The sequence below is a fragment of the Melanotaenia boesemani genome, chromosome 17 (assembly GCF_017639745.1).
Source record: "Melanotaenia boesemani isolate fMelBoe1 chromosome 17, fMelBoe1.pri, whole genome shotgun sequence".
Lineage (NCBI taxonomy): Eukaryota > Metazoa > Chordata > Actinopteri > Atheriniformes > Melanotaeniidae > Melanotaenia > Melanotaenia boesemani.
The window spans coordinates 764,654-791,457 of NC_055698.1; the positions used below are offsets into that span (position 1 = coordinate 764,654).

Below are 26,804 nucleotides of genomic sequence, written 5' to 3' on the forward strand. Positions count from 1 at the left end.
GTGACTAGTGTTTAAGTGGGCAGCATGTTGTAATAAGTGCGAGGGGTGATGAATCTGTGGTTTTTGTTCAGTAGGCTGATGGCAGGTGGATGCAAACTGTCTCTGAACAGAGACGTCCGTGCTCTGGCAGCTCTGCAGCGTCGCCAGAGGGCAACAGTTCGGGGGTGGGAGGGTGTTTCATGGTGTTCAACGCTCTGCTGAGGTAGCGTGAAGGTTTTCCGGGAGGGGGGGCAGCCCCTTGGTGACTCTCAGAAGCACCTTTTTGTCTGCAGCTGAACAGCCTGCATACCACACTGAGATGTCAGGGTGCTCTCACCACCTACACACTGTTCCTTCTGAGCAGCCGGAGAAAATAGAGCCTTGCTGTGCTCTTTTGGTGATGGCAGCGATGTTTAGTGACCAGGAGAGATCCTCACATATATGGACTCCAAGGCGTTTGTAGGACTGCACTCTTTCCACAACCTCACCGTTGATGCAGAGGTGGTTCGTCGCACTTCTTCCTGAAGTCCAACATCATTTCCTGTGTTTTGGTGGTGTTGAGGGTCTGATTGTTTACCACACACCACTTTGATAGTCTCACAATCCTGTATGCTGTCTCGTCTCCTCCAGACATGAGCCCTGTGACGGTTGTGTCATCTGCAAATTTAATGATGTGATTGCATAATAACCACAGCTGTATGACCTGGTCCAGAAGGCTCCATGTGTGCAGACCATCTTCAGGTTTTGGAAACTGGAGAAATCTGTAAACTGACCAGGAAACTTTCAATGACTTTTCTTTTTATTGCCTTTGAAGTGACTTAGCAACTAGAAAACGAATCTCTGGGTTTAATTCCTCCACCACACGTTAATAAACATCTGTGCTGGGGAATAGAATAAAACACGCTTTATTAACAAAACTATTGGTACGTCTGCCTTTAAATGAACTTTTTTCTGGGGTTGAGTATGAAGTCAACTCGCAGCTGTAACAGCTCAAACTTTTCCGGGAAGGTTAGAAATGTGTTTAGAGAAGTGAGGTCAGGCACTGATGTCGGACAAGAAGGTCTGGCTAATTCTTCCTAAAGATCTTCACTGTGTTGAGATCAGACAATCAAACTACGTAGAGTTGCTAAGTAGTTTGATAAATACGGCCTCCTAACAACACTGTTCTGATTAAAAATTCCTGCACTGCATGAATCCACAGATGTGACAAAGTGTCTCCCTCTCACTTTAAAAAATTTGAAAAAATTTTACAATTTGTAAATTTACAATTAAAATTGTACAATTTTATTCCCAGTGTAACTTTTCTGACTGTATGTAGTCGTTCTGTGTTGCGTTTGCTGCTTTTAGGTTTCGTTTGAAGCACTTTGAACTGCCCAGTTGCTTAAATGTGCTCAATTAAATTTGCCTTTCTTTTCTTTTCCAATTCATTAATCAGGCGGCTAACTTGAAACTGGTGTGCAGCTAATCTACCTGCTCTGTTTCTACCACAGTCCACCAGCATGGAATCAAAAAGAAAACCGAACTGGAAAACAGAGGAGATGCTCCCACTTGTAGAATTAGTTGACCAAAGAATGGACGTCATAACCGGGAAATTCAGCCAAACGCCTAGAAGCCCTGATAAAAGAAACACATGGGAGGAAACTACAACCCAACTAAATACGGCTCAGCCCTTCTCCTCTTGCTTTCTGGTTTCAGGGTTTCAGCAGAGCCGTGACGGCAGCTTTTGTCAGGCTGTGTGACTCTGGTTTGATTTATCGTTCAGAGCGTTTGGTCAACTGGAGCTGTGCTCTTCAGTCGGCCATCTCCGACATCGAGGTGAGATACAGCCGACACTTCTTCTCAAACACACTTATGGGGAAAAACTTCGGTTATTCAGTTATGTCATCGGTTATTCAGTAGGTGAATAACCGATGACATCTGAGATGTTTGGACAGAGTCAACTGTGAGTTGTTGACCCTGAAGTTTCCTTTATCTTGGGAAAAAATCCTAATTAAATAAAAAAGCCTAAATTTGATCCCTGACCAGCGATCTGCTTCCAGCGTGTTAAGCCTGATGGCACATATGTGGGTTTTTCATGTCAGGTTTTGTACTCCTGCCATGTTTAGTTCTGTTGTCCTGTTTTATTTTGTTGACTTTTCCCCTTGTGGACTCTGTGCTTTATGCTTCCACTTCGCTTGTACACCTGGTTTAATTAGCTTGTTTGCTTGTTAGTTCACCTCAGTGTATTTCTACCCTTGGTTTCAGCTGTCCCGGTCCGGCCCTTGTTGTGTTCCCCGGTCATGTGCGCCCTGAGGTTTTTTTTTGGTTCATTTCTAATAAACTTGTCTACCTCCTGCTGTTGGGTCCTCACGTCTGCCTCACCGTGACACCTGAGGCTGGTTCGTCTTTGACCGTGGTTCAGACGAGGGGTTTTTAGAAAAAGCTTATGAAATCCAGAGACAGCCTCTTACTGTGAAGTCTGATGTCTGACAGGAAGTGTTATGATTCATCAGATGAAGCCACATATCATATCATTTCTACAGTTCTGGACAAAAATGTTGTCTTTTATGAAATGACAGAAATATACAGAAATGTTCTGCATTCACTTGGTAAATTTAAAAAAAAATCAGAATTAATGACATAAGAAGCCCATTTTTTCTAGCTAAAGTTCTCTGCATGTCCTCAGCGTCTCCTTGGAGAGGAGGAAGAGGAGGAGCTGTATCACTGACCTGTGGATTATTCTTTTGTTTTGCTTCCTGTGTGTGAGAGAACGACTGAGAGCTGTCTTTTGTTTTTCCAAGTGAATGCAGAGCCATTCTATAGAAATATAAATCCTGATTTTAAAGTTGTGGATGTGTGATTAGGTGGATTCGAAGGAGCTGAGTGGGCAGACCATGCTGTCTGTTCCAGGTTATGAGCAGAAGGTGGAGTTTGGAACGATGCTCACCTTTGCATACCCTGTGGAAGGCCAAGGTACATTCCTGTTCAGAAACATTTCTCATTTTGGAATTGTTCTGTTTAAGGTTATTTCCTGATTTTCCTTCTCGGTATGTCGTAGACGGTGAGGTGGCGGTGTCCACCACCCGTCCTGAGACCATGCTGGGAGACGTGGCTGTAGCTGTCCATCCTGACGATCCTCGATATCAGGTGAGCTCTTGGAAGAGGGTCAGTTTGGAAAACGCTGAATTAACATGGATGTAGGAAATCAGATACTAATGGTAATTTAAGGATCAGTGAGAAGAAACGTCCAGATCAGACTTTATACATCGACTTCCGTCTCCATCCAGCTTCGCTGACTGAAATCCCTCTGGTGACTTCAGATGCATGTAAACGTCCTTCTTTTGTTTCTAAACCATCAAATGCAGCTTCAGATTCCCACAGACAGAGATGTTAAACCAGGAGTATTAAAGTTTCCACATTCTGACCTCCAGCAGGTTGGACCAGGAAAATAACAGCATGATGACCTCTGAATGATGAAAAATTCCCCTTGTTTTGGGACAAAAAGTAAAAGTACATTATCAAGCTGTTTAAAGTGAATGAAGCATTAGGAGCAACCTGAGATTTTTGGAGAAAGATATATTTTTATTTTTACTTGTCTTTATTTACACCTTGTTCGAGGCTTGAGCAGAGGCGAGGCTGCTTCTTGGTTTCTGTACTTTCATGGCGGCAGGATTAATGATGGTGAAGGAAACACCACCGGAGCAGACTGGATCCATAAGTCAACATGTTCATCTTACAGCCTCGAAGCTGAATTTCAGGGTTTGATTTTTAATAAAAAGTTTATTTAGGCTTTATTAGCTGCAGATTGAGAAATTAAATCTAAAACATGATAAAAAGCTAAAGTTTTAATGGGCTGAAAAAGTTTAGAAACAATTGAAAGTGTTGTAAAATGTCTATTTATGGATTTGAAAAAAGTTTGTGTGTCATGTTATGATCCACCCAGTCTGAGGAAAACCTTCTGAGATGAGCAGAAATGATGTTTTCACCGTGCTCTTCGTTCCAGGCCTTTCATGGGAAGAGTTGTCGGCATCCTTTCAGCAACAGACTCCTCCCCATCATCACCGACACTCTGGTGGACATGCAGCTGGGAACCGGTACGTCATCAGTGTGGATGTTCTTCATCTCTGAGCCTCCTGGTCTTCAGTGCTGTCCTCCCGGTCTTCTCTAGGAGCAGTGAAGGTGACTCCTGCTCATGACCACACCGACTTCCTGCTGTCCCAGAGACACACTCTGCCACGCCTCACTGTGATTGGAGGAGATGGGATCATGACGCCATCCTGTGGACAGTGGTTGGAGGTACATGGACACTGTTACCATAGAAACACAGCATGCCTTCTGCAGAATCAGAAACATAAACGAAGAAAAGGATGTAGACTAAAATATAGAAGACGAAAACAAGAAAACAAGAGGCTGAGACTTGAAGTGTAAAGTCCTCTGTGGTGCTGAAAAGACGTGCAAGGGCCTTAAAAAGAGTAGAAATTCTTTATGAAATACAGAAAACTTTGATTTAACCCCTTTTTATTTGTATTTATGAAAGATTATAAAGCACTGGAGTGCATAAAACAATGTGGAGGTAACTTCAGATGTCAGCAGTCATACATGTCAGAACATAAACTTTTAACTTTAAAAGCGGACCCTGGAAAAAGAAATGGTGAAAAGATCATCACAGAACGTCCCAGTTGTCCGTCTCAGGACCAAATGGATGCTGAATAATGAGACTGATGGATTAACTTACTTCAGTTCTGGGAAAGGTGGGAAAATGAGGACTTGGATCAAACTGTAAACAGAGCTCTTAAAAAAGGGAGACAGGATTTATTTAAGTAGACGAGGGCATGAAACTGAGTCGGCCCTGCTGTTAAACCATGCAACCAGTCAAGCAAGGCTGAGCCGACAGGATGCAGCCAGTACAGGAGTCCTGTAGCCTTACGTCCCCCTGCAACGCAACCGTTTCATGGCTTTTTGTGTGTGTGCAAAATGCCTTTTTTCCTGCTTCTGGGTGTATCCTTTATTGAACATGATCTGTCAACTGCAGAGACATGAATCAGTAAAACGGATCAAACATGCACACACACATTTATTCATGAACGGGGTTAAACTGGGATTTGCGGTGTGTGTGTGGGGGGTGGCAGTAGTGACTAAAGCCAGAAAACACAGGACCATCATATTGTGGATCACTCACTCTTTGCTTTTTTCCCACTTTAGTTGTAATTATTAAATATTTTCTAAATATAGGCCTTCTTTATATTATGAGCTAATTTACGAACTACCTTCTTCCAGTCTGTGGCCCTGCACACCCCCCACCATCTCATCAGGTTTTCTAGATCCCCCTGCTGTGAGCTGATAAAGCCAAAAGCTGGTTCATTGTCAGTGTTAGTGATACAGAACCTGGTGTAATGTTAGACTGAATGTTATATTAGTGTTTGACAAATTAGGCTTTTATTTAGTTCCAGAATGTGCGCAGGTGAAAACAGACCTGAGCATGGAGCACACGTACGGTAAATACCGAGCATGTAAAATAATACCCGTGTGTGAAAACACACACTTTGAAGAGGCATTTCTGCTCTGTAAGGGAAGCTGGTGCCAATCATGTTGTCAGTGATGCTCCCCCAAACAGCCAGTTCGATGCCGGCAGCACTACTTATCACAACAAGTTTCCATCTTTATTAGCTTTTCTTTTCCAGTGGCATGAAATCCTGATATTTGACAGAACTTTAGAAAATCCTTCATTTTTTGTGGTTTGTATCATAAAGCTGGTTGTTGTCCAGAGGGAAACCAGATGAAAGGAATAAAGCAGCTAAATTTGAGGAAAAATATTTTAACTTCAAAATAAAAGCAAAACATGATGAAACTTCAGATTTTTTTAATGTCTAAACAATTCTTTCCCAAATTTCATGGCTAGGTAACAATCACAGCCAAAGTTACCTCACCAAATACACCACATGTACATCAAGGATTAAAGTCCAGCCTGAACTTCAGTTCCAGTTTGTTTCTCCTGACAGGAAGTGAAACGTTTTGTTTTTCCTGACAGGAAGTGAAACGTTTTGTGTCTCCTGACAGGAAGTGAAACGTTTTGTTTTTCCTGACAGGAAGTGAAACGTTTTGTTTCTCCTGACAGGAAGTGAAACGTTTTGTTTCTCCTGACAGGAAGTGAAACGTTTTGTTTTTCCTGACAGGAAGTGAAACGTTTTGTTTCTCCTGACAGGATGTGAAACGTTTTGTTTTTCCTGACAGGAAGTGAAACGTTTTGTTTCTCCTGACAGGAAGTGAAACGTTTTGTTTTTCCTGACAGGAAGTGAAACGTTTTGTTTCTCCTGACAGGATGTGAAACGTTTTGTTTCTCCTGACAGGAAGTGAAACATTTTGTTTTTCCTGCCAGGATGTGAAACGTTTTGTTTCTCCTGACAGGAAGTGAAACGTTTTGTTTCTCCTGACAGGAAGTGAAACGTTTTGTTTTTCCTGACAGGAAGTGAAACGTTTTGTTTCTCCTGACAGGAAGTGAAACGTTTTGTTTTTCCTGACAGGAAGTGAAACGTTTTGTTTCTCCTGACAGGATGTGAAACGTTTTGTTTCTCCTGACAGGAAGTGAAACATTTTGTTTTTCCTGCCAGGATGTGAAACGTTTTGTTTCTCCTGACAGGAAGTGAAACGTTTTGTTTCTCCTGACAGGAAGTGAAACGTTTTGTTTCTCCTGACAGGAAGTGAAACGTTTTGTTTCTCCTGACAGGATGTGAAGCGTTTTGTTTCTCCTGACAGGAAGTGAAACGTTTTGTTTCTCCTGACAGGAAGTGAAACGTTTTGTTTTTCCTGACAGGATGTGAAACGTTTTGTTTCTCCTGACAGGATGTGAAACGTTTTGTTTCTCCTGACAGGAAGTGAAACGTTTTGTTTTTCCTGACAGGATGTGAAACGTTTTGTTTCTCCTGACAGGATGTGAAACGTTTTGTTTCTCCTGACAGGAAGTGAAACGTTTTGTTTCTCCTGACAGGAAGTGAAACGTTTTGTTTCTCCTGACAGGAAGTGAAACGTTTTGTTTCTCCTGACAGGATGTGAAACGTTTTGTTTCTCCTGACAGGAAGTGAAACGTTTTGTTTCTCCTGACAGGATGTGAAACGTTTTGTTTCTCCTGACAGGAAGTGAAACGTTTTGTTTCTCCTGACAGGAAGTGAAACGTTTTGTTTCTCCTGACAGGAAGTGAAACGTTTTGTTTCTCCTGACAGGAAGTGAAACGTTTTGTTTTTCCTGACAGGAAGTGAAACGTTTTGTTTCTCCTGACAGGAAGTGAAACGTTTTGTTTCTCCTGACAGGAAGTGAAACGTTTTGTTTCTCCTGACAGGAAGTGAAACATTTTGTTTTTCCTGCCAGGATGTGAAACGTTTTGTTTGTCCTGACAGGAAGTGAAACGTTTTGTTTCTCCTGACAGGAAGTGAAACGTTTTGTTTCTCCTGACAGGAAGTGAAACGTTTTGTTTCTCCTGACAGGATGTGAAGCGTTTTGTTTCTCCTGACAGGAAGTGAAACGTTTTGTTTCTCCTGACAGGATGTGAAACGTTTTGTTTTTCCTGACAGGATGTGAAACGTTTTGTTTCTCCTGACAGGATGTGAAACGTTTTGTTTCTCCTGACAGGAAGTGAAACGTTTTGTTTCTCCTGACAGGAAGTGAAACGTTTTGTTTCTCCTGACAGGATGTGAAACGTTTTGTTTCTCCTGACAGGATGTGAAACGTTTTGTTTCTCCTGACAGGAAGTGAAACGTTTTGTTTCTCCTGACAGGATGTGAAACGTTTTGTTTCTCCTGACAGGAAGTGAAACGTTTTGTTTCTCCTGACAGGAAGTGAAACGTTTTGTTTTTCCTGACAGGAAGTGAAACGTTTTGTTTCTCCTGACAGGAAGTGAAACGTTTTGTTTCTCCTGACAGGATGTGAAACGTTTTGTTTCTCCTGACAGGAAGTGAAACGTTTTGTTTCTCCTGACAGGAAGTGAAACGTTTTGTTTCTCCTGACAGGAAGTGAAACGTTTTGTTTTTCCTGACAGGAAGTGAAACGTTTTGTTTCTCCTGGCAGGATGTGAAACGTTTTGTTTCTCCTGACAGGATGTGAAACGTTTTGTTTCTCCTGACAGGATGTGAAGCGTTTTGTTTCTCCTGACAGGAAGTGAAACGTTTTGTTTTTCCTGACAGGAAGTGAAACATTTTGTTTCTCCTGACAGGATGTGAAACGTTTTGTTTTTCCTGACAGGAAGTGAAACGTTTTGTTTGTCCTGACAGGAAGTGAAACGTTTTGTTTTTCCTGACAGGAAGTGAAACGTTTTGTTTCTCCTGACAGGAAGTGAAACGTTTTGTTTTTCCTGACAGGAAGTGAAACGTTTTGTTTCTCCTGACAGGAAGTGAAACGTTTTCTTTCTCCTGACAGGATGTGAAACGTTTTGTTTTTCCTGACAGGAAGTGAAACGTTTTGTTTCTCCTGACAGGAAGTGAAACGTTTTGTTTCTCCTGACAGGATGTGAAACGTTTTGTTTTTCCTGACAGGAAGTGAAACGTTTTGTTTCTCCTGACAGGATGTGAAACGTTTTGTTTTTCCTGACAGGAAGTGAAACGTTTTGTTTCTCCTGACAGGATGTGAAACGTTTTGTTTCTCCTGACAAGATGTGAAGCGTTTTGTTTCTCCTGACAGGAAGTGAAACGTTTTGTTTTTCCTGACAGGAAGTGAAACATTTTGTTTCTCCTGACAGGATGTGAAACGTTTTGTTTTTCCTGACAGGAAGTGAAACGTTTTGTGTCTCCTGACAGGAAGTGAAACGTTTTGTTTCTCCTGACAGGATGTGAAACGTTTTGTTTTTCCTGACAGGAAGTGAAACGTTTTGTTTCTCCTGACAGGAAGTGAAACGTTTTCTTTCTCCTGACAGGATGTGAAACGTTTTGTTTCTCCTGACAGGAAGTGAAACGTTTTGTTTCTCCTGACAGGATGTGAAATGTTTTGTTTTTCCTGACAGGAAGTGAAACGTTTTGTTTCTCCTGACAGGGTGTGAAGCGTTTTGATGCTAGACGGCTCGTTGTGGACGCTCTGGTTGAGAAGAAGCTGTTCAGAGGAAAGAACAGTCACGCTATGACTTTACCCATCTGCAGGTAATGAAATGACACATCTAACTTCTGTATGTGTGGATGCAATGACAGGTTTCTTTCTGAACATGATCTGAACTTTTCATTGAAGCAGACAGCAGTCCCTGGTCACCTGGTTTCATTTTACAGTGATGTGAACATGTCACGTGATCTGATCATGTCTCCAGAACCACCTCTCGAAGGATAATGTCTCTTTGACTGACTCTTATCTCATCACATATTTTGTAAATTGCAGGACTCTTAGAAAAAGACCCATGTTTCCTTGTTGTATTAGAAATTAAAGACAGATGGATGAAGAGTTTAGTCTAAGACTGAAGCTCTGTTGATCACAGCATCCTTTGGATCAAGATCAGCAGTAACAATTTAGTGTATTTAATGGTGAAGTTTGTAACAAAATCAAAGGTCAATGACAAAAAAAATATATCATCATTGTTTCTATTGGTATCGAATCACTGTACTAAAAACAGTGTCATGTTTTAATTCTCTTAGAATGACCCATTTATAACTTCTTGCTGTGGGTCCACATACATGGCAGCTGCCATATTTGTGCCACCATTTTTACTACGGTGTCTCTGAATGGACAAACAACACTGAAGTTGTAAAAGTTTTGCTTTGTTTAATAGGAGCTAGGGCACCGTTTGGAATAAGCAATGCCCTAAAAGGACCGTACGAGATGACAGTCCACATGTACACAATACTGACGTTGTTACATGTAGTTCAGTCATCGCTGCACCTCAGACCACAAGTTCCACTCAAAAATAAACATGTTTGTCTGGAAGAATTTTGGCCACTGACGGACACCGTCCATTCACAACCATGCTATACCCAACTTTAGCAGTAGATGTTAGTAATTCTACGTACTGGAAATTTAATTACCAGGTATTAGGGTTAATAAAATAGTTTACATGATGTTCTAGCTTGTTATACTGTTCATGTGTGAGAGGAAAGAGATGTTTTCCTTCAGGGGTATGTGATCACCCTGGCATGATACGATCATGTGGCAAAGTTCAGGAGCCTCATTTATCAAACTGAGCGTAGCAAAGCAGACTTCAGGCGGCGTCTGCGGTTCAAAAAGGAAATGCTGCACTTCTACTTCCAGATTTATCAAAGCGTGCACACGCACGTCCTCCACCTGTTTACGTTTATAAACCAGAATCAACTCTAAAGCAGCACAGGTGAGGGACGCCTTGCCCCGCCCACATGGTGGCTATAAAAGGTCAGGTGGACGCCTGGAGTAAATATTCATCACATCATTTCCATGATGACTCGGGAGGGAAAAAGAGGGAAGAAGTGGAATTTTTCAGGGTGTGAGAGACAGAGATCCTGATGGGCAACGTTGGAAAAGTTAAAAATGTGTAGCTGGTGGACACGGTGTGGACGTTACTGGTGTCAGAAAGACAGAATAGTGGCAGCAGGTGGAGACGCTGTCATCACAGGGAAGAAACACCAGAGGCATCGGAACATCCGTCTGCCATGCAGGAGATCAAAGTTCAAATCCCACAGGGGTGAATCGTTTTGGAGAAAAGCTGCTAGATTACAGCAATGATGGCGGTAATGTAGTCATTTGTTTTAATTTATAAAATAAATATGTACCGATAATCTGAGACTGGTAGCAGTTTATTTAGTGTTAAATAATATTTCTAGTATTTCTTTCTAGTTGCTGGGTGCTCCAACTGGGTGGGCGGTGCTCCTGCTGGGTGGGCGGGGGCTCCAGTTGGGTGGGCGGGGCTCCAGATAGGTGGGCAGTGCAGAGGGACACAATCGCCGCTATCGGTCTGTGTCAGACACATGACCTAACTTACACGTATGAACAGTTCAGAAACTACAAATCTCTGAAAGCTCACGAACAGTTCAGGAATGTCTGGGTGCAGGATCTGTTCACATTTCCACCGCAGGACTGCACAACACAGTCTCACTGCAAAGGTACCCACAATGCACTGCAGCTATCCAGAATGCGACGTCAGCTGACAGACCGATTAACCAGGCGGACGAGGGGCTGTGGGAAATAAAGACCATCTAGACAGAAATTGGGACAACACTTAAAAGCATTGTGTAAGAATAAATAAATAAAAGGAAATCCTCCTCTTGTGTGTTTCATTAGCGTTGATTACACCATGGTGTGGGTAAATACTCGATTCCGATTGGCTGGAGGCTGTCCATTACAAAGTGATAATGGACACCTACGAAAGAAGTTCCGGTGAAATAGACATATTGTTGTAAATTGATGCGCTGACTAAACGCCAGTTGGTAACCGTGACAACAGAAACTCAGACACCGGGCTGCAAACGCACCAGATCATGTCTGTGACGCATCGCTGTGAAAGCAGGTGAAGGCTTATTGGACTCCGTCAGTCCAGGAGAGACGAGATCGGAGCAACATTTTGTCGTCCTGCAACGTCCCAACCAGCAGCGGTCAGAGTCCACAAACGTTAAACCAGCAGCGGTCAGAGTCTACAAACGTTAAACCAGCAACGGTCAGAGTCCACAAACGTTAAACCAGCAGCGGTCAGAGTCCACAAACTTTAAACCAGCAACGGTCAGAGTCCACAAACGTTAAACCAGCAGCGGTCAGAGTCCACAGACGTTAAACCAGCAGCGGTCAGAGTCCACAAACGTTAAACCAGCAGCGGTCAGAGTCCACAAACGTTAAACCAGCAACGGTCAGGGTCCACAAACATTAAACCAGCAGCGGTCAGGGTCCACAAACGTTAAACCAGCAGCAGTCAGAGTCCACAAACGTTAAACCAGCAGCGGTCAGGGTCCACAAACGTTAAACCAGCAGCAGTCAGAGTCCACAGACGTTAAACCAGCAGCTGTCAGAGTCCACAAACGTTAAACCAGCAACTGTCAGAGTCCACAAACGTTAAACCAGCAGCGGTCAGGGTCCACAAACGTTAAACCAGCAGCGGTCAGAGTCCACAAACGTTAAACCAGCAGCGGTCAGAGTCCACAAACGTTAAACCAGCAGCGGTCAGAGTCCATAAACGTTAAACCAGCAGCGGTCAGAGTCCACAAACGTTAAACCAGCAGCGGTCAGAGTCCACAGACGTTAAACCAGCAGCGGTCAGGGTCCACAAACATTAAACCAGCAACGGTCAGGGTCCACAAACATTAAACCAGCAACGGTCAGAGTCCACAAACGTTAAACCAGCAATGGTCAGGGTCCACAAACGTTAAACCAGCAACGGTCAGGGTCCACAAACGTTAAACCAGCAGCGGTCAGAGTCCACAAACGTTAAACCAGCAGCGGTCAGGGTCCACAAACATTAAACCAGCAACGATCAGGGTCCACAAACATTAAACCAGCAACGGTCAGAGTCCACAAACGTTAAACTAGCAACGGTCAGGGTCCACAAACGTTAAACCAGCAACGGTCAGGGTCCACAAACGTTAAACCAGCAGCGGTCAGAGTCCACAAACGTTAAACCAGCAGCGGTCAGAGTCCACTAACGTTAAACCAGCAGCGGTCAGGGTCCACAAACATTAAACCAGCAGCGGTCAGAGTCCACATACGTTAAACCAGCAGCGGTCAGAGTCCACAAACGTTAAACCAGCAGTGGTCAGGGTCCACAAGCGTTAAACCAGCAAAGGTAAGAGTCCACAAACGTTAAACCAGCAGTGGTCAGGGTCCACAAATGTTAAACCAGCAGCGGTCAGAGACCACATACGTTAAACCAGCAGCGGTCAGAGTCCACAAACGTTAAACCAGCAGTGGTCAGGGTCCACAAACGTTAAACCAGCAACGGTCAGGGTCCACATACGTTAAGCCAGCAGCGGTCAGGGTCCACAGACGTTAAATCTCCGTCCTTCACCCGCCACTCCGCCACTATGGACATGCCAGTATCACATTTAAAGATCAGAGTGAATGGTGGATAACATTATAACAACGATTTAGGATAGACTTTCTTGTTGATATTATTCAATCATCTCCCTTCCCTCGACTGATCAGGTCTAATACAACATCTGACCGATGAGCTGCAGTTTCTGTGTCAGAGCCGGTTACCGTGGCAACGCTTCACAACGAAATAGTCCACTCAGCCACTTCTTGTGAAAAACTTATGATTTTAACTGTAAAAAACAATATTAACGTAATAATAATTTAATATTTATTTCTTTGGTAAGTGACCATGGTATAAGCGGGATAATGTCTTTCGAGGTGTCCATTATCATAAATTAATGGACTTCGCGGAAGCAACCGTACTCCACGACGCCTCTGCATCGTCCATAAATTTATGATAATGTACACCTCCTTGGGCATTATCCCTTTTATCACTTCTAGACCTCCAGCCTCCAGTCTGGTCCCGCTCTGCTGGAATGAAGGACCAAAGCTACTTTCCACACTGGCTGCTACATGCTGGCAGCAGACTGGCTCCTTATTTATCTGGATGGATTTTATAACATGAAGTTCTGTTTCACAATGACAGAAGATGTTTTAGTGGTTGAGTTTCTTATTAATATCATCTCCCTTTTTCCTGGAAAACCTGGTTTTCCTGAGCGTGGCTCTTAGGAGGATTAATATGGAATGTGTGTTTATTCATGTCTACAAACAGCTTTAATATCTAACATGTGGTGTGAAAGGTAATAGTGGATTGTGTACAAATGTCTAACATTTCACATCATTTCCTTGATTTTATTCTGGACCGTTTCCCGTTTTTCCAGATTTTGTGCATACACCTGGGTCAGAGTTTGCAGGTGGGAACATTTTCCCGCCAAGTTTGGTTTTAATAAATCCTAGAAGTTGACTGTATTTGGCGTACACCGGTTTTTGTTCCTACGCCATCTTTAGAAATGCACCGCCCACCCAGCTGGAGCACCGCCCACCCAGTTGGAGCACCCAGCAACTAGAAAGAAATATTATTTAACACTAAATAAACTGCTACCAATCTCAGATTATCAGTACATATTTATTTTATAAATTAAAAGAAATGACTACATTACCGCCATCATTACTGTAATCTAGCAGCTTTTCTCCAAAACGATTCACCCCTGTGGGATTTGAACTTTGATCTCCTGCATGGCAGACAGATGTTCCAATGCCTCTGGTGTTTCTTCCCTGTGATGACAGCGTCTCGATTCACCGCTCTGGGAACTGAAGTGGAGTTTCCCGCATGACGGATGTTCTACCGACTGAGATATCCATCCGTACGTTCCGATGCCTCTGGCGTTTCTTCTCTTCTGACGCTGTGATGACAGCGTCTCCACCTGCTGCCACTATTCTGTCTTTCTGACACCAGTAACGTCCACGCCGTGTCCACCAGTTACACATTTTTAACTTTTCCAACGTTGCCCATCAGGATCTCTGTCTCTCACACCCTGAAAAATTCCTCTTTTTCCCTCTTTTTCCCTCCCGAGTCATCATGGAAATGATGTGATGAATATTTATTCCAGGCGTCCACCTGACCTTTTATAGCCACCATGTGGGCGGGGCAAGGCTTCCCTCACCTGTGCTGCTTTAGAGTTGATTCTGATTTATAAACGTAAACAGGTGGAGGACGTGCGTGTGCACGCTTTGATAAATCTGAAAGTAGAGGTGCGCAGCAGATGCCGCCTGAAGTTTCTTTGCTATGCTCAGGTTGATAAATGAGGCTGCTGGTCATGAGTCACTGGTCCAGGCAGTCCTGTTGATCCTCAGCTCTGAGGGTCTGGTCCGGTGGTCTTTAATGCGGATTCTGGTCAGGATGCATTAAAAGCCGCTTCACCATCAGCCTCTGTCTCTCAAACATGACCTCGTATATGTGATATGTTCTTATGTGTAATGTCTTTGTTCCCTGTCTTGTTCTCAGTCGCTCAGGGGATGTAATCGAACCTCTTCTGAAGAAGCAGTGGTTTGTCCGCTGTGATGGGATGGCTAAAAGAGCCATACAGGTACGTCTGGCTGAGTTTTAACTTTGTGACGTACATGGTCACGGAGAAGAAACCCTCGATGCATAAGAGCCTTCATCTTTCATAAAACATCTGTTTAACATACATCTGACTTGCTGTTCCTCATCAGGCTGTGGAGGAAGGACAGCTAGAGATCATCCCTCACCACTTCACCAAGACATGGAAAAACTGGCTGTCCAACATCAGGTAGAAGAAACAGCTGCTGTTTATGATGTGGTGTCAGGAGGAGCGATTGGGAGGTGGGGGAGGTGTCATCCCTGATGGGATGTGATGATAAATGAGCTGTTGTTTGAACAGAGCGTCTGTTTGCTCTCTGCTTCACAGTGATTGGTGTATATCCAGGCAGCTCTGGTGGGGTCATCAGATCCCTGCTTACCAAGTACAGCTGCGTCACTCTGCAGACAAACCAGAGGTCATTGTTACACTGTGTGTGTGTGTGTGTGTGTGTAAACTCTGGGTTTGATTGGCCAGGCTTATTCACAGCCCTCCACCCATCTAAAGCCAGTTTATTGATGGATTAATGGGTTAACTCGTTCATACATGCCCATATTGTATGCCTGATCAGTGTGTTCCAGACCCGGGTTAAAGTTTCTGTTTGTGTATCAGGAGCAGTGGGTGTGGGGACACAGTGAGGACGAGGCCCGTCAGAGAGCTGCTGTTAAGTATGACGTGAATCTGGAGGACATCAGGTTGACACAGGGTAATTCTTCTACTGTCAGCTGGGTCATCACTATTACTGCTGTCCCACAGTTATGCCTGCTACAGGCTGGACTTGGTTTGATTTAGCCTCAGATTCACTGATGTTCTCTATTCTGGCTCCAGACTCGTGACTGTCATCCAGTACCATCAGCTGCAGGACAGCAACCTCCTCCTCCTGAGACCCGGGAGAAAAAAAGTTTTTCTTTTTTAATCTTTTTATGACAATTCCAGTATTGTGGTCACAAGAAACATGTTGCAACATTTTTTTTCAAAAACAATGTTTATTATGTTTTGCTTAATACACATTGTTATGGGGCAGTTATAATAGTGTATTATTATTTGTATGGATTTTTAAAAACATCCTTTCATTTAATGACCACTTAACAAGATTAAGACAGTAAACGAAGAAACATGAAAAACATGAAAATTGAAATTCCCTTCATTTTGAAAAGACACTGCATGTGCTGTGTTGGCCACACCCCCACAACAGGGGCATCAGAAGAGAGTTCAAGATGTTTTCTTAAAGGAAAAGTATTAATCACATACATACTATAAACAATGCTTGACTTAGAGGTCTGAGACTCATGTCCTTCACAGAGGACAAAAATGAATTGTTGGGTCTCAGGAGGATATGTATATATTTGGAATTAACGGTTCCAGGAATGGATGAATGGATGAATATATATTCTATTCTGGTCTGTATTCTATCCTATCGTAGTCAAGGCTTAGCTAGTCTAGCCTAGAACAGCCTAGAAACTGTTGCTGGAGATCACCTGGTATGTCTGGACCAGGTGACTTCTCCTGGTTTCCTCTGCTCAGACCAGCAGATCCATGACCCCTCAGCAGACCCCAACCACTGTCTTCCTCCTGGTTTTCTCTGTGACAGCAGTAGAAACATAAACTAATGGAGCTGAGGTCTGATCTCACCCTCAGCTCTTTGTGTTTTCCTGCATCAGACCCTGACGTGTTGGACACGTGGTTCTCGTCGGGGCTGTTTCCTTTTGCCATGCTCGGCTGGCCAGAACAGGTAGTGCTCATCCTGGATAGGAAATAAACAGAATTTATAAAAAATATTTGTCTCGCCTGTCACATACCTCTCTCACACTTCCTCTAGACCTCTGACCTGAAGCGTTTCTACCCAAACTCCATCCTGGAGACGGGCAGCGACCTTATCTTCTTCTGGGTTGCTAGGATGGTGATGTTGGGGACCGAGCTTACTGGACAGCTGCCCTTTAAACAGGTTGTTTGTTTCTACAATAACAAACTATCCAAACCAAAATTAATCCACAATGTGATGATGAATCTCAGTGTCAGCCTGATGACTTCTTTTTGTCCTTATTCATAGGTTCTGTTTCACTCTTTAGTGAGAGATAAATATGGCAGAAAAATGAGTAAATCTCTGGGAAACGTCATTGATCCGTTAGATGTTATCCACGGAGTGTCTCCCCAGGTGAGTAAAACAGACCAGCAGAAACATGGCTGCTACTAAAGTTGAATTAATTCAGTCTCATGACGTCATTAATCAGACAAGCTAAACTCTCCTTCATTCAGGACATCTGTTTATAAACTGCAATATATTGAGTGAAAAAAGATTAGCCTCTATGTAAAATGTAAATAAAAACCCAAGTCAATGATTTCTAAGTCTCATCAACCCACATTTTATTCCCAGTAGAACATAAACAACATATCAGATGATGAAACTGAGACATTTTACCATTTAATGGAAAATATGAGCTGATGGTGAATCTGATGCAGCAACACGTCTGGAAAAAGTAGTTCCAGGATGATGTTCGGCACGGTGTAAAAAGTAGTTCCAGGATGATGTTCAGCATGGTGTAAAAAGTAGTTCCAGGGTGACGTTCAGCACGGTGTAAAAAGTAGTTCCAGGGTGACGTTCAGCACGGTGTAAAAAGTAGTTCCAGGGTGACGTTCTGCAAGGTGTAAAAAGTAGTTCCAGGGTGATGTTCAGCACGGTGTAAAAAGTAGTTCCAGGGTGATGTTTAGCATGGTGTAAAAAGTAGTTCCAGGGTGACGTTCAGCACGGTGTAAAAAGTAGTTCCCGGGTGACGTTCTGCAAGGTGTAAAAAGTAGTTCCAGGGTGATGTTCAGCACGGTGTAAAAAGTAGTTCCAGGGTGATGTTTAGCATGGTGTAAAAAGTAGTTCCAGGGTGATGTTCAGCACGGTGTAAAAAGTAGTTCCAGGGTGACGTTCTGCAAGGTGTAAAAAGTAGTTCCAGGGTGATGTTCAGCACGGTGTAAAAAGTAGTTCCAGGGTGATGTTCAGCACGGTGTAAAAAGTAGTTCCAGGGTGATGTTCAGCACGGTGTAAAAAGTAGTTCCCGGGTGACGTTCTGCAAGGTGTAAAAAGTAGTTACAGGGTGATGTTCAGCACGGTGTAAAAAGTAGTTCCAGGGTGATGTTTAGCATGGTGTAAAAAGTAGTTCCAGGGTGATGTTTAGCATGGTGTAAAAAGTAGTTCCAGGGTGGGGTTCAGCACGGTGTAAAAAGTAGTTCCAGGGTGACGTTCAGCACGGTGTAAAAAGTAGTTCCCGGGTGACGTTCTGCAAGGTGTAAAAAGTAGTTCCAGGGTGATGTTCGGCACGGTGTAAAAAGTAGTTCCAGGGTGATGTTCAGCATGGTGTAAAAAGTAGTTCCAGGGTGATGTTCGGCACGGTGTAAAAGGTAGTTCCAGGGTGATGTTCAGCACGGTGTAAAAAGTAGTTCCAGGGTGAGGTTCGGCACGGTGTAAAAAGTAGTTCCCGGGTGACGTTCTGCAAGGTGTAAAAAGTAGTTCCAGGGTGATGTTCAGCACGGTGTAAAAAGTAGTTCCAGGGTGATGTTCAGCACGGTGTAAAAAGTAGTTCCAGGGTGATGTTCAGCACGGTGTAAAAAGTAGTTCCCGGGTGACGTTCTGCAAGGTGTAAAAAGTAGTTACAGGGTGATGTTCAGCACGGTGTAAAAAGTAGTTCCAGGGTGATGTTTAGCATGGTGTAAAAAGTAGTTCCAGGGTGATGTTTAGCATGGTGTAAAAAGTAGTTCCAGGGTGGGGTTCAGCACGGTGTAAAAAGTAGTTCCAGGGTGACGTTCAGCACGGTGTAAAAAGTAGTTCCCGGGTGACGTTCTGCAAGGTGTAAAAAGTAGTTCCAGGGTGATGTTCGGCACGGTGTAAAAAGTAGTTCCAGGGTGATGTTCAGCATGGTGTAAAAAGTAGTTCCAGGGTGATGTTCGGCACGGTGTAAAAGGTAGTTCCAGGGTGATGTTCAGCACGGTGTAAAAAGTAGTTCCAGGGTGAGGTTCGGCACGGTGTAAAAAGTAGTTCCAGGGTGATGTTCGGCATGGTGTAAAAAGTAGTTCCAGGGTGATGTTCAGCATGGTGTAAAAAGTAGTTCCAGGGTGGTGTTCAGCATGGTGTAAAAAGTAGTTCCAGGTTGGTGTTCGGCACGGTGTAAAAAGTAGTTCCAGGGTGAGGTTCGGCACGGTGTAAAAAGTAGTTTCAGGGTGACGTTCGGCACGGTGTAAAAAGTAGTTCCAGGGTGATGTTCGGTATGGTGTAAAAAGTAGTTCCAGGGTGACGTTCGGTATATTGGAAAAAGTAGTTCCAGGGTGATGTTCGGCAGGGTGTAAAAAGTAGTTCCAGGGTGATGTTCTGCACGGTGTAAAAAGTAGTTCCAGGGTGACGTTCGGCACGGTGTAAAAAGTAGTTCCAGGGTGATGTTCTGCACGGTGTAAAAAGTAGTTCCAGGGTGACGTTCGGCACGGTGTAAAAAGTAGTTCCAGGGTGACGTTCTGCACGGTGTAAAAAGTAGTTCCAGGGTGACGTTCGGCACGGTGTAAAAAGTAGTTCCAGGGTGACGTTCGGTATGGTGTAGCATCCCCTCTTCTTCTAACATCTGTCTGTGGGAAAAAGGACAGGATGGAAAAGTAAGTGGTACACATAAAAACAACTGCAGCATTTGACACCTAATTAGGTTCATTGGCAGCAGGTCAGTAACATGACGGTATAAAGAGCATTTCAGAGAGGCAGAGTCTCTTAGATGGAAAGATGGACAGAGGTTCACCAATCTGAGACAAACTGGGTCAAAAAATTGTGGAACAATTTCAGAAAAATGTTCCTCAATATTAAATTGTAAAGACTTTGAAGATCCCACCATCTACAGTGCACAATATGATCAAATGATTCAGAGAATCAGGAGGAATCTCTGTATGCATGGGACAAGGCTGGATGCTGGTGATCGTCTGCATTAAAAGCAGACATGATTCTCTACTGGAAACCACTGCATGGACTCAGGAAGACTTCCAGAAACCACTGTCTGTGAACACAGTTCACCCTGAAACCCACAAATGCAGGTTAAAGCTCCATCATGCAGAGAAGAAGCCAGATGTGAACAGGATCCAGAACCAGCTTCTTCCGTCTTCTCTGGACCAAAGCTCATTTAAAATGGTCTGAGGCAAAGTGGAAACCTGGATGAAGATATGAACTAGTTTGTGGAAAGCATGGACGGCGTGTCCTGCAGACTAAAGAGGAGAGGGAGCATCCAGCTTGTTATCAGTGGACAGGTGAAAAGCTGCATCTCTGATGGGATGGGGCTGCATTAGTGCCTATGGCGTGGGCAGCTTCCACATCTGTGAAGCTCCATCAATGCTGAAAAGTACATGGAGGCTTTAGAGCAACATCTGCTCCCATCCAGACAATGTTGATGAGATTTATGAATCATTGGATTCTGTTTTTATTAACATTTTACACAGCGTCCCGACTTTTGTGGAGTTAGGGTTGAATTATAATTGAAGCAGTTAGCATTCGGTGACTCATCAGTTTAATGTTCAGATTTATGCTTAGCACTGAAGTTTGACATGAGTGAGACTGATCTGGATGTTGTGGATACAGACATGTCAGTTACTGTGGTACCTGAAGGCATTATATTTAAACAAGGACACACCAAGTCATTTTCATCTGTAAAAGAATTGTCTGAGATCCTGAATGTGTGTTTCTGTCTACAGAGGCTTCAGGAGAAAGTGAAGGGGGGAAACCTGGACCCTAGGGAGCAGCTGGTTTCCATGGAAGCGCAGGTCCTGTCCTTTTCACTTCAGCTCCACTGGCTGAGAGCTTTCATGATTTCTTATCTGTCTGCCCTGTCTGCTTCCCCACAGAGAAAAGACTTCCCCAAAGGAATCCCTCAGTGTGGGACCGATGCCCTGAGATTCGCCCTGTGCTCCCACAGGATGCAGGGTGAGTGGCTCGCTCTGTCTTATCAGTCCAGATCATGTTTTCTGAGGTGAAAGAATCATGTCACAGTGACTGAATGTGAAGCAGTTCTACAGGAAACATGGCAATGTGCAGTTTCAAATCCAGTGGCTATGAAAGTCTTCACACTCCTGTTAAAATACATCATTTCCAAACTTTCACCACAGTTAATGTCACCTTTAACCTGGAAAACCAACTGATCTGTTAGGGGTGAGAGAACTACTCACAGATAGCTTGTATCTGTCAGGACAAGGTCCAGAAACATCTCCACATCGTTGGATCTACTATGGAACACGTTAAAGTCTGTCTGTCAGTCCGTCCAGGGGGCTGCAGATCCCAGCTTTCATCAGGGTACAGGTAGAGTACACCTGGACAGGTCCAGAGTTAACCCAAAACCATGTTGTTAAAACATGTTCTGGTCCGATGAGACCAAGGTTGAGCTTTTTTCAAAAGAAAACCACTTTCCATGCTGACAGACTCTGACCAGGAAGATTAAGTTTAAGGTTGTCCAAAATTATGCAACAAGATGTTGAAACTTTTTTGTTATCTTTTTAGATTTCTTCCCTTATCAGATCAGGTTGTTTTCCAGGTTCTATACCCCATTAAAGGAAGGGAAAGTCTGGAAATTGTTTATTTTACTGTAGCTTATACTTGCAGCGGTGGGCTGAGGGATCCGGGTGGTGGTGACAGCGGTGGGCTGAGGGATCCGGGTGGTCCTGGTCCACATTTCCTCTCTGAACTCTGCTCTCTTGCTGTGTGATGAACTCTGTTTCTGTCTCTTCCTCAGGAGAAGACATCAGTCTGTCCATTTCTCAGGTCCTGAGCTGCAGACACTTCTGTAATAAGATGTGGCAGACGCTGAGGTTCACTCTGGGAGTTCTGGGTGAAAACACAGCCCCACTGGGAACCCTGGAAGAGGTGTGTGGTTGTACTGCTGTTGTGAATTAAATATTTGGGGCAGAGCAGAGTGTTGTTTCTGTGTCCATGGTTGATGACCATTTGATGCAGCTGCAGATCTATCTGGAAAACGACCCGACTGGCAGTTTAGCTTTTTTTCCTCTGCTGGGCTCCTTTTCATTAGCTGGGATTATAAATGGGTAAAACAGGACTTACTGGGTGACACTGTGATAGAAAGCTCAGATCAGAACATTAGAATTGTAGCTGGAGGTTTATAACGTATCAGACCTGAATAGTGAAGCAATGAGGGGGATGGAGCTGTAGATCTGCTGGTAGATTTGTGTTTCCTGGTGTTTCAGACGAGCCCACTGAGCAGCATGGAGCGGTGGATCTGCTCCCGACTCTACAGCACCGTGGTTCAGTGTGAACACGCCTTTGAAGCTTACGATCTACACAATGTCACATCTGCCCTTTACTCCTTCTGGGTCCACAGCCTCTGTGACATCTACCTGGTAAGACCTAGAACCTTCACCTGTCAGAAATTATGCGTTTGTATGATGTTGCCATGGAAACGGGTCTCTGTTTGCAGTCAGAACTGATCATATCTGAGTCACCTTCAGTTTTTATTAGATCAGGGTTGTCAAACATGGAGCCCAGAGCCCAAAACTGGCCCACCAGAGGGTCCAAAAAATACTCCCTCCCTGAGGAAAGAAATGAATACACACAGATAAAAAAGTTTATAAGCGACAGTACTAACGTAATGTACTTCTTTGTACTTCAACAAAGGGAAAAATGTGAAGTTTTCATTATTTAAAGGTTATTATGCTGTTATTTACCTGCACATCAGATTAAATTTGGAACCTGGACTAGAATGAAATGATACCCATATGTGTGTGTGTGTGTGTGTGTGTGTGTGTGTGTGTGTGTGTGTGTGTGTGTGTGTGTGTGTGTGTGTGTGTGTGTGTTTCTGTAGGAGTGTGTGAAGCCTGTCATGGCAAAGCAGGATGAAGAGCTGGTGGTCCAGTCTAACTCGGAGCTCAGCGGCTCCAGGCAGCAGGTGGTCACAACCGTCCTCTACCACTGTGTGTCTCTGTCCCTGGCGCTGCTGTCCCCCTTCATGCCCTTCATCACCGAGGAGCTTTGGCAGCGACTTGAACCCTTCAGAGCCGGACCTATGGCTCAGACCAGCCTGTGTCTACAGCCATATCCCCAGTCCTCCAAACTGGTGAGAGTAGACCCGATCTAACAGGTTTACATACCAGGACATGAAGAATCATCACCAGCAGCTGATGGTCCCAGTTTGTCATGCAGATTGTGTTACTTCATTTTTAGTCAGTGTGATAAGTCATGCTGTTGATCTGAGGCTGGATTTAGTGAATTTTAACGCCTGCTGAGGATCAGGTGACCTTCTTATGACGTCCTCATACAAGAACCCGAGAAGGGATGGTGGTGGACTTCCTGTCCTCCTCATCCGGACTGATGCTCTGCTGCCTGGTTGCTTGTACTCAGTCTATTCAGTAGTTTGACCTCCGCTGTCCAGAATATATGTTCTTACCCTGCAGATGGTTTTGCCTTTGTTTGCAGATGTCTGCTGCCCTGTACACTGTGTTGATATCAGGAAAAAAACATTTGACAAGATTCAGACTATAATCCAGTAACATAATCTGCCACTTTGATAGAAAAGATCTTAAAACAAGAGAAACTAAGTAAGACAAATCTTCTGGATTCATGAACTTCTATTAATTGGGTTTTGTTTGTTTGTTTGTTTGTTTGTTGACAAAGCATTTACCATAAATGAAATCAATAATATTAAGATTTATGTAGCACTTTTCAAGGCACATAAAGTGCTTCAGAGTGAGACAAACACTGAAGGAAGCATGGACCGGATAGTTTGGATGGATTTTATTTAATAAAGGACATGGATGAATGGGAGCTTCAGCATTTGTTTTACAATCTTTCTCACTTGTGTAAAGTCTAGAAATGTTTTCTTGTTTCAGGAAATCTTACCAAGTGTAATGATCTTTCTGCACTGGCAGATTGTTTCGCTGGATCATCGTCTGAAGCTTCTCATGTTAACTGTGTTGCCATAGGTATACTCATCTATGCCATAGATTGCGGTGTGTGTGAATCGGTCCTGAAACAAGTTTCCATCTAGAACTGGGTGTGAAAGATACAAGCAGAGTCTTAGTGAGATGATTTAACTTAATATGAGTGTAACATCACCAGTTTTAGAATTTAACAAAGTATGAAAAAAGACACCTTTAATAATCTTCCACGCTCGAGTTTATCACTTTGAAAACAAGATCACAAGAAATGTGGATGAATATTAGATTCTGGGACTTGGTTTGCGGTGTCGACCCACTTTAGAGCTGATTCTGACTTCTAAACGGAAACAGGTGTTAGACGTGCGTACACACTCTTTAAGTTTTCGTGCACCATATTTCTTTTTTATCCCCACATACACCACCTGTAGTGTGCTTTGCTACACTCAGTTTTATAAATGAGGCCCCTGGTCTGCTGATGTTCCTCTAAATATTTTCTGTTTATGTTTGACCTCTCCATCCTGACAGGAACACTGGCATTTCCCAGAGGAGGAAAAGGATTTCCTTCTGGTCCAGGAGGTGATCCGGGTGGCCCGTTCACTCAGAGCCCAGCGTGGTCTAACCAAAGAGAAACCTGTCAGTAAGTAATCAAAAGCAGAATCTGAGAATCCACCTCACAGCTGCTTCCATGAAAGAAACCCGACAGAAACATGGACATTTCCCTCCTTCCTGGATGTTGCTTTCAGTGTGGGCAGTGTGTTCACCCAGCCAGGCCCAGGTCCTCCTCCACTTCGGCTCAGCTGTCTGGACTTTAAGCCGGATCTCCAGCCTCCAGGTCTATTGTCCTGATGGAGGGGCCACTATCCTGTCCAGCTGCTCCAGTCCTCCACCTGAAGGAAGCCTTGTTGGTGTGGTGGACCACACATGTCAGCTCCATCTTCATGTTCAGGTGTGTACCAGCTGGACTGATTTGGGTCAGAGGTTGGTGTGGTGGTCTGTGACATTACTTCTGATAAAGCTTCATGCTTGAAACAAACACACACACTTTCCAACTTTAACATTCCTGTATTTTCTTTCATTTGTGAAGTAATTCCAAATAAATTCCACTTGCCACATGTTTTATCCTGATCATGCAGCAGTGGGCTCTGATCTCAGCAGGTCACGACTCATGACATGTTAACATGATCGAGTAAAAACACACCAAAGCTTCTTGGAGAACCAAGGCCAACATAACTTTCAAACATCCCAAACTAGGTAGAAAAATGAACCCAAACACAGAAGGTACGAACCTACAGCTGAACTCCCCACCCTCAACCTCAGGAGAAAATAGTCCACAATAAAAACATGGTAAACAATCTGGAAAACTAAACGATTAACAGAGAATAAACCCGAACAAGCTGATAGAGCCACAGCCCAGACCTGTGGCTCTTCTGTCCTTGAATGGGCCCCTCTGGGTACCGATTGGCTGGAGGAGACCAGTCCCTACCTGAACAGCTGCAGCTCCCCTCTGACCCTGGACTGGATTCAGTGGGTATAGAAAATGGAAGGATGAATGAATCTGCAGATGATTTGGATCAAAATGAGATGATTGCTGGCAATGCCAAACATTTGTGCTGATGGCCTCTTTCAGGGTGGAGTGGACGTTGACAGACAGATCCTGCAGCTGTCTCAGCGCCGAGACAAACTTCTCCGGAAGCTGGATGAAATCCTTCAAAGACTCCATTCTCCTGACTTCCTGATGAAGGCTCCTGCACATGTCAGGCAGCAGATGGACAGCAAGGTGAGCGCTGGACCTGCTGTCAGCATCTGAGACAGACTGGACAGTCAAAAAACAGACTATTGAAGCCCTGCTGGGTGGAGATCAGCTGATTGAGTCTGTAGCGTATGCCTGCTCATGTTGTCATTATATTTAATAATGTAGATCTTCTGTGTTCAGGTTTCAGCTTTAAAGCAGGAACTGAAGACAACTGAAGACCAGATGAAGTTGCTGCAGGAGACGGAGACAACAGGATAACTACAGATGTCACAACTCATCAAGCGTTTCATCATTTATCACGTTGCTCTAGTCAGAGACGTCTGCGCTGAGACCGTGACTGGAGCTCACCTCCTGGTGAGGAAAGATGTCCACATGACGCCCCGATTATCTGTTACTGCTGATCCCCGGAAGACTTTTTATCACAACAATCACACATTATGAAAAATCTCCTCCAGTCCTCCCTGAATGTTTGAAGAGAGGATGTAGACCTGTCTGACCAGGAGTCCGTGTTGAGATGTGGACTGAAACTGTAAAATAATAAACATGCTACAACGTTGTTTGACAAAAAAAAACAGGAGAAATGCGTTTAATTCAAATATAATTAAAACTGATGACATACAGAAGCAATTGTTGGACTTTTATTTTTAACTAAAATCAGTTTGTGTGAACATGTGTATATAGTGTGTGTGTACGATGAATAAAAGATAAGTTTAGTCTTGATTGATTTGATTGGAGAATTTATTTGAATATAAAAGCAAATAAAAATAAAACAAAAAAAATGCAATTTAACAAAATATCCTTGTTTAAAAAAATCTGGGAAGAATGCCAAATGTTCTCCATATCCCAATAAATTCTAACATAGATTGGGTCATTATACATTCGCTATGCAGTCATGATATGATATCTAAATTTAATATCTGAGTCAGAACCAGAGTCAGTCCAATGCGAAGAATCTTAAAGGGAATATTTGTATTTGTCATCCCAGTCTGAACCTTTTTAGAGAAGTTTTCTGTCATTTTTTTAAGTATTCTTCAGAAATAATTCTCCAGGATCCTTGAAGGATTTTGCTCTTCTTTGGATGTTTCTGCCTTTTGTTCCACCCTCTGTCCAGGTAATCCCACACTGCTTCAGGGATGTTGAGGTCCAGGCTCTTCATCAAACCTGTTACCAGTGATTTTCAGCCCAGAGTTAAACACCTGCCTGTTTTTGGCTTTG

The 26,804-nt window shown here is 43.6% G+C and overlaps 1 protein-coding gene across 2 annotated transcripts in view; it reads left to right on the plus strand.

Annotated features, from left to right (window-relative positions):
- Window positions 1-26,309, plus strand: part of vars2 (valyl-tRNA synthetase 2, mitochondrial) — a 41,181-nt gene extending 14,872 nt beyond the window's left edge. Inside the window, exons 9-30 of one of the 2 annotated variants that reach the window (XM_042012242.1) lie at window positions 1,675-1,794; window positions 2,823-2,931; window positions 3,017-3,105; window positions 3,962-4,052; window positions 4,127-4,254; window positions 8,974-9,077; window positions 14,854-14,935; window positions 15,063-15,139; window positions 15,278-15,365; window positions 15,560-15,653; window positions 16,609-16,679; window positions 16,767-16,892; window positions 16,998-17,102; window positions 20,651-20,719; window positions 20,801-20,879; window positions 21,682-21,812; window positions 22,151-22,303; window positions 22,765-23,016; window positions 24,362-24,473; window positions 24,580-24,782; window positions 25,464-25,613; window positions 25,770-26,309. In XM_042012242.1, coding sequence (XP_041868176.1) covers window positions 1,675-1,794; window positions 2,823-2,931; window positions 3,017-3,105; window positions 3,962-4,052; window positions 4,127-4,254; window positions 8,974-9,077; window positions 14,854-14,935; window positions 15,063-15,139; window positions 15,278-15,365; window positions 15,560-15,653; window positions 16,609-16,679; window positions 16,767-16,892; window positions 16,998-17,102; window positions 20,651-20,719; window positions 20,801-20,879; window positions 21,682-21,812; window positions 22,151-22,303; window positions 22,765-23,016; window positions 24,362-24,473; window positions 24,580-24,782; window positions 25,464-25,613; window positions 25,770-25,847 — 2,511 coding nt within the window. In that variant the 3' untranslated portion in view covers window positions 25,848-26,309. The remainder of the gene's footprint in view (window positions 1-1,674; window positions 1,795-2,822; window positions 2,932-3,016; window positions 3,106-3,961; window positions 4,053-4,126; window positions 4,255-8,973; window positions 9,078-14,853; window positions 14,936-15,062; window positions 15,140-15,277; window positions 15,366-15,559; window positions 15,654-16,608; window positions 16,680-16,766; window positions 16,893-16,997; window positions 17,103-20,650; window positions 20,720-20,800; window positions 20,880-21,681; window positions 21,813-22,150; window positions 22,304-22,764; window positions 23,017-24,361; window positions 24,474-24,579; window positions 24,783-25,463; window positions 25,614-25,769) is intronic. The other variant, XM_042012244.1, reaches the window with a different exon arrangement.
- Window positions 26,310-26,804: the final 495 nt, after the last annotated feature.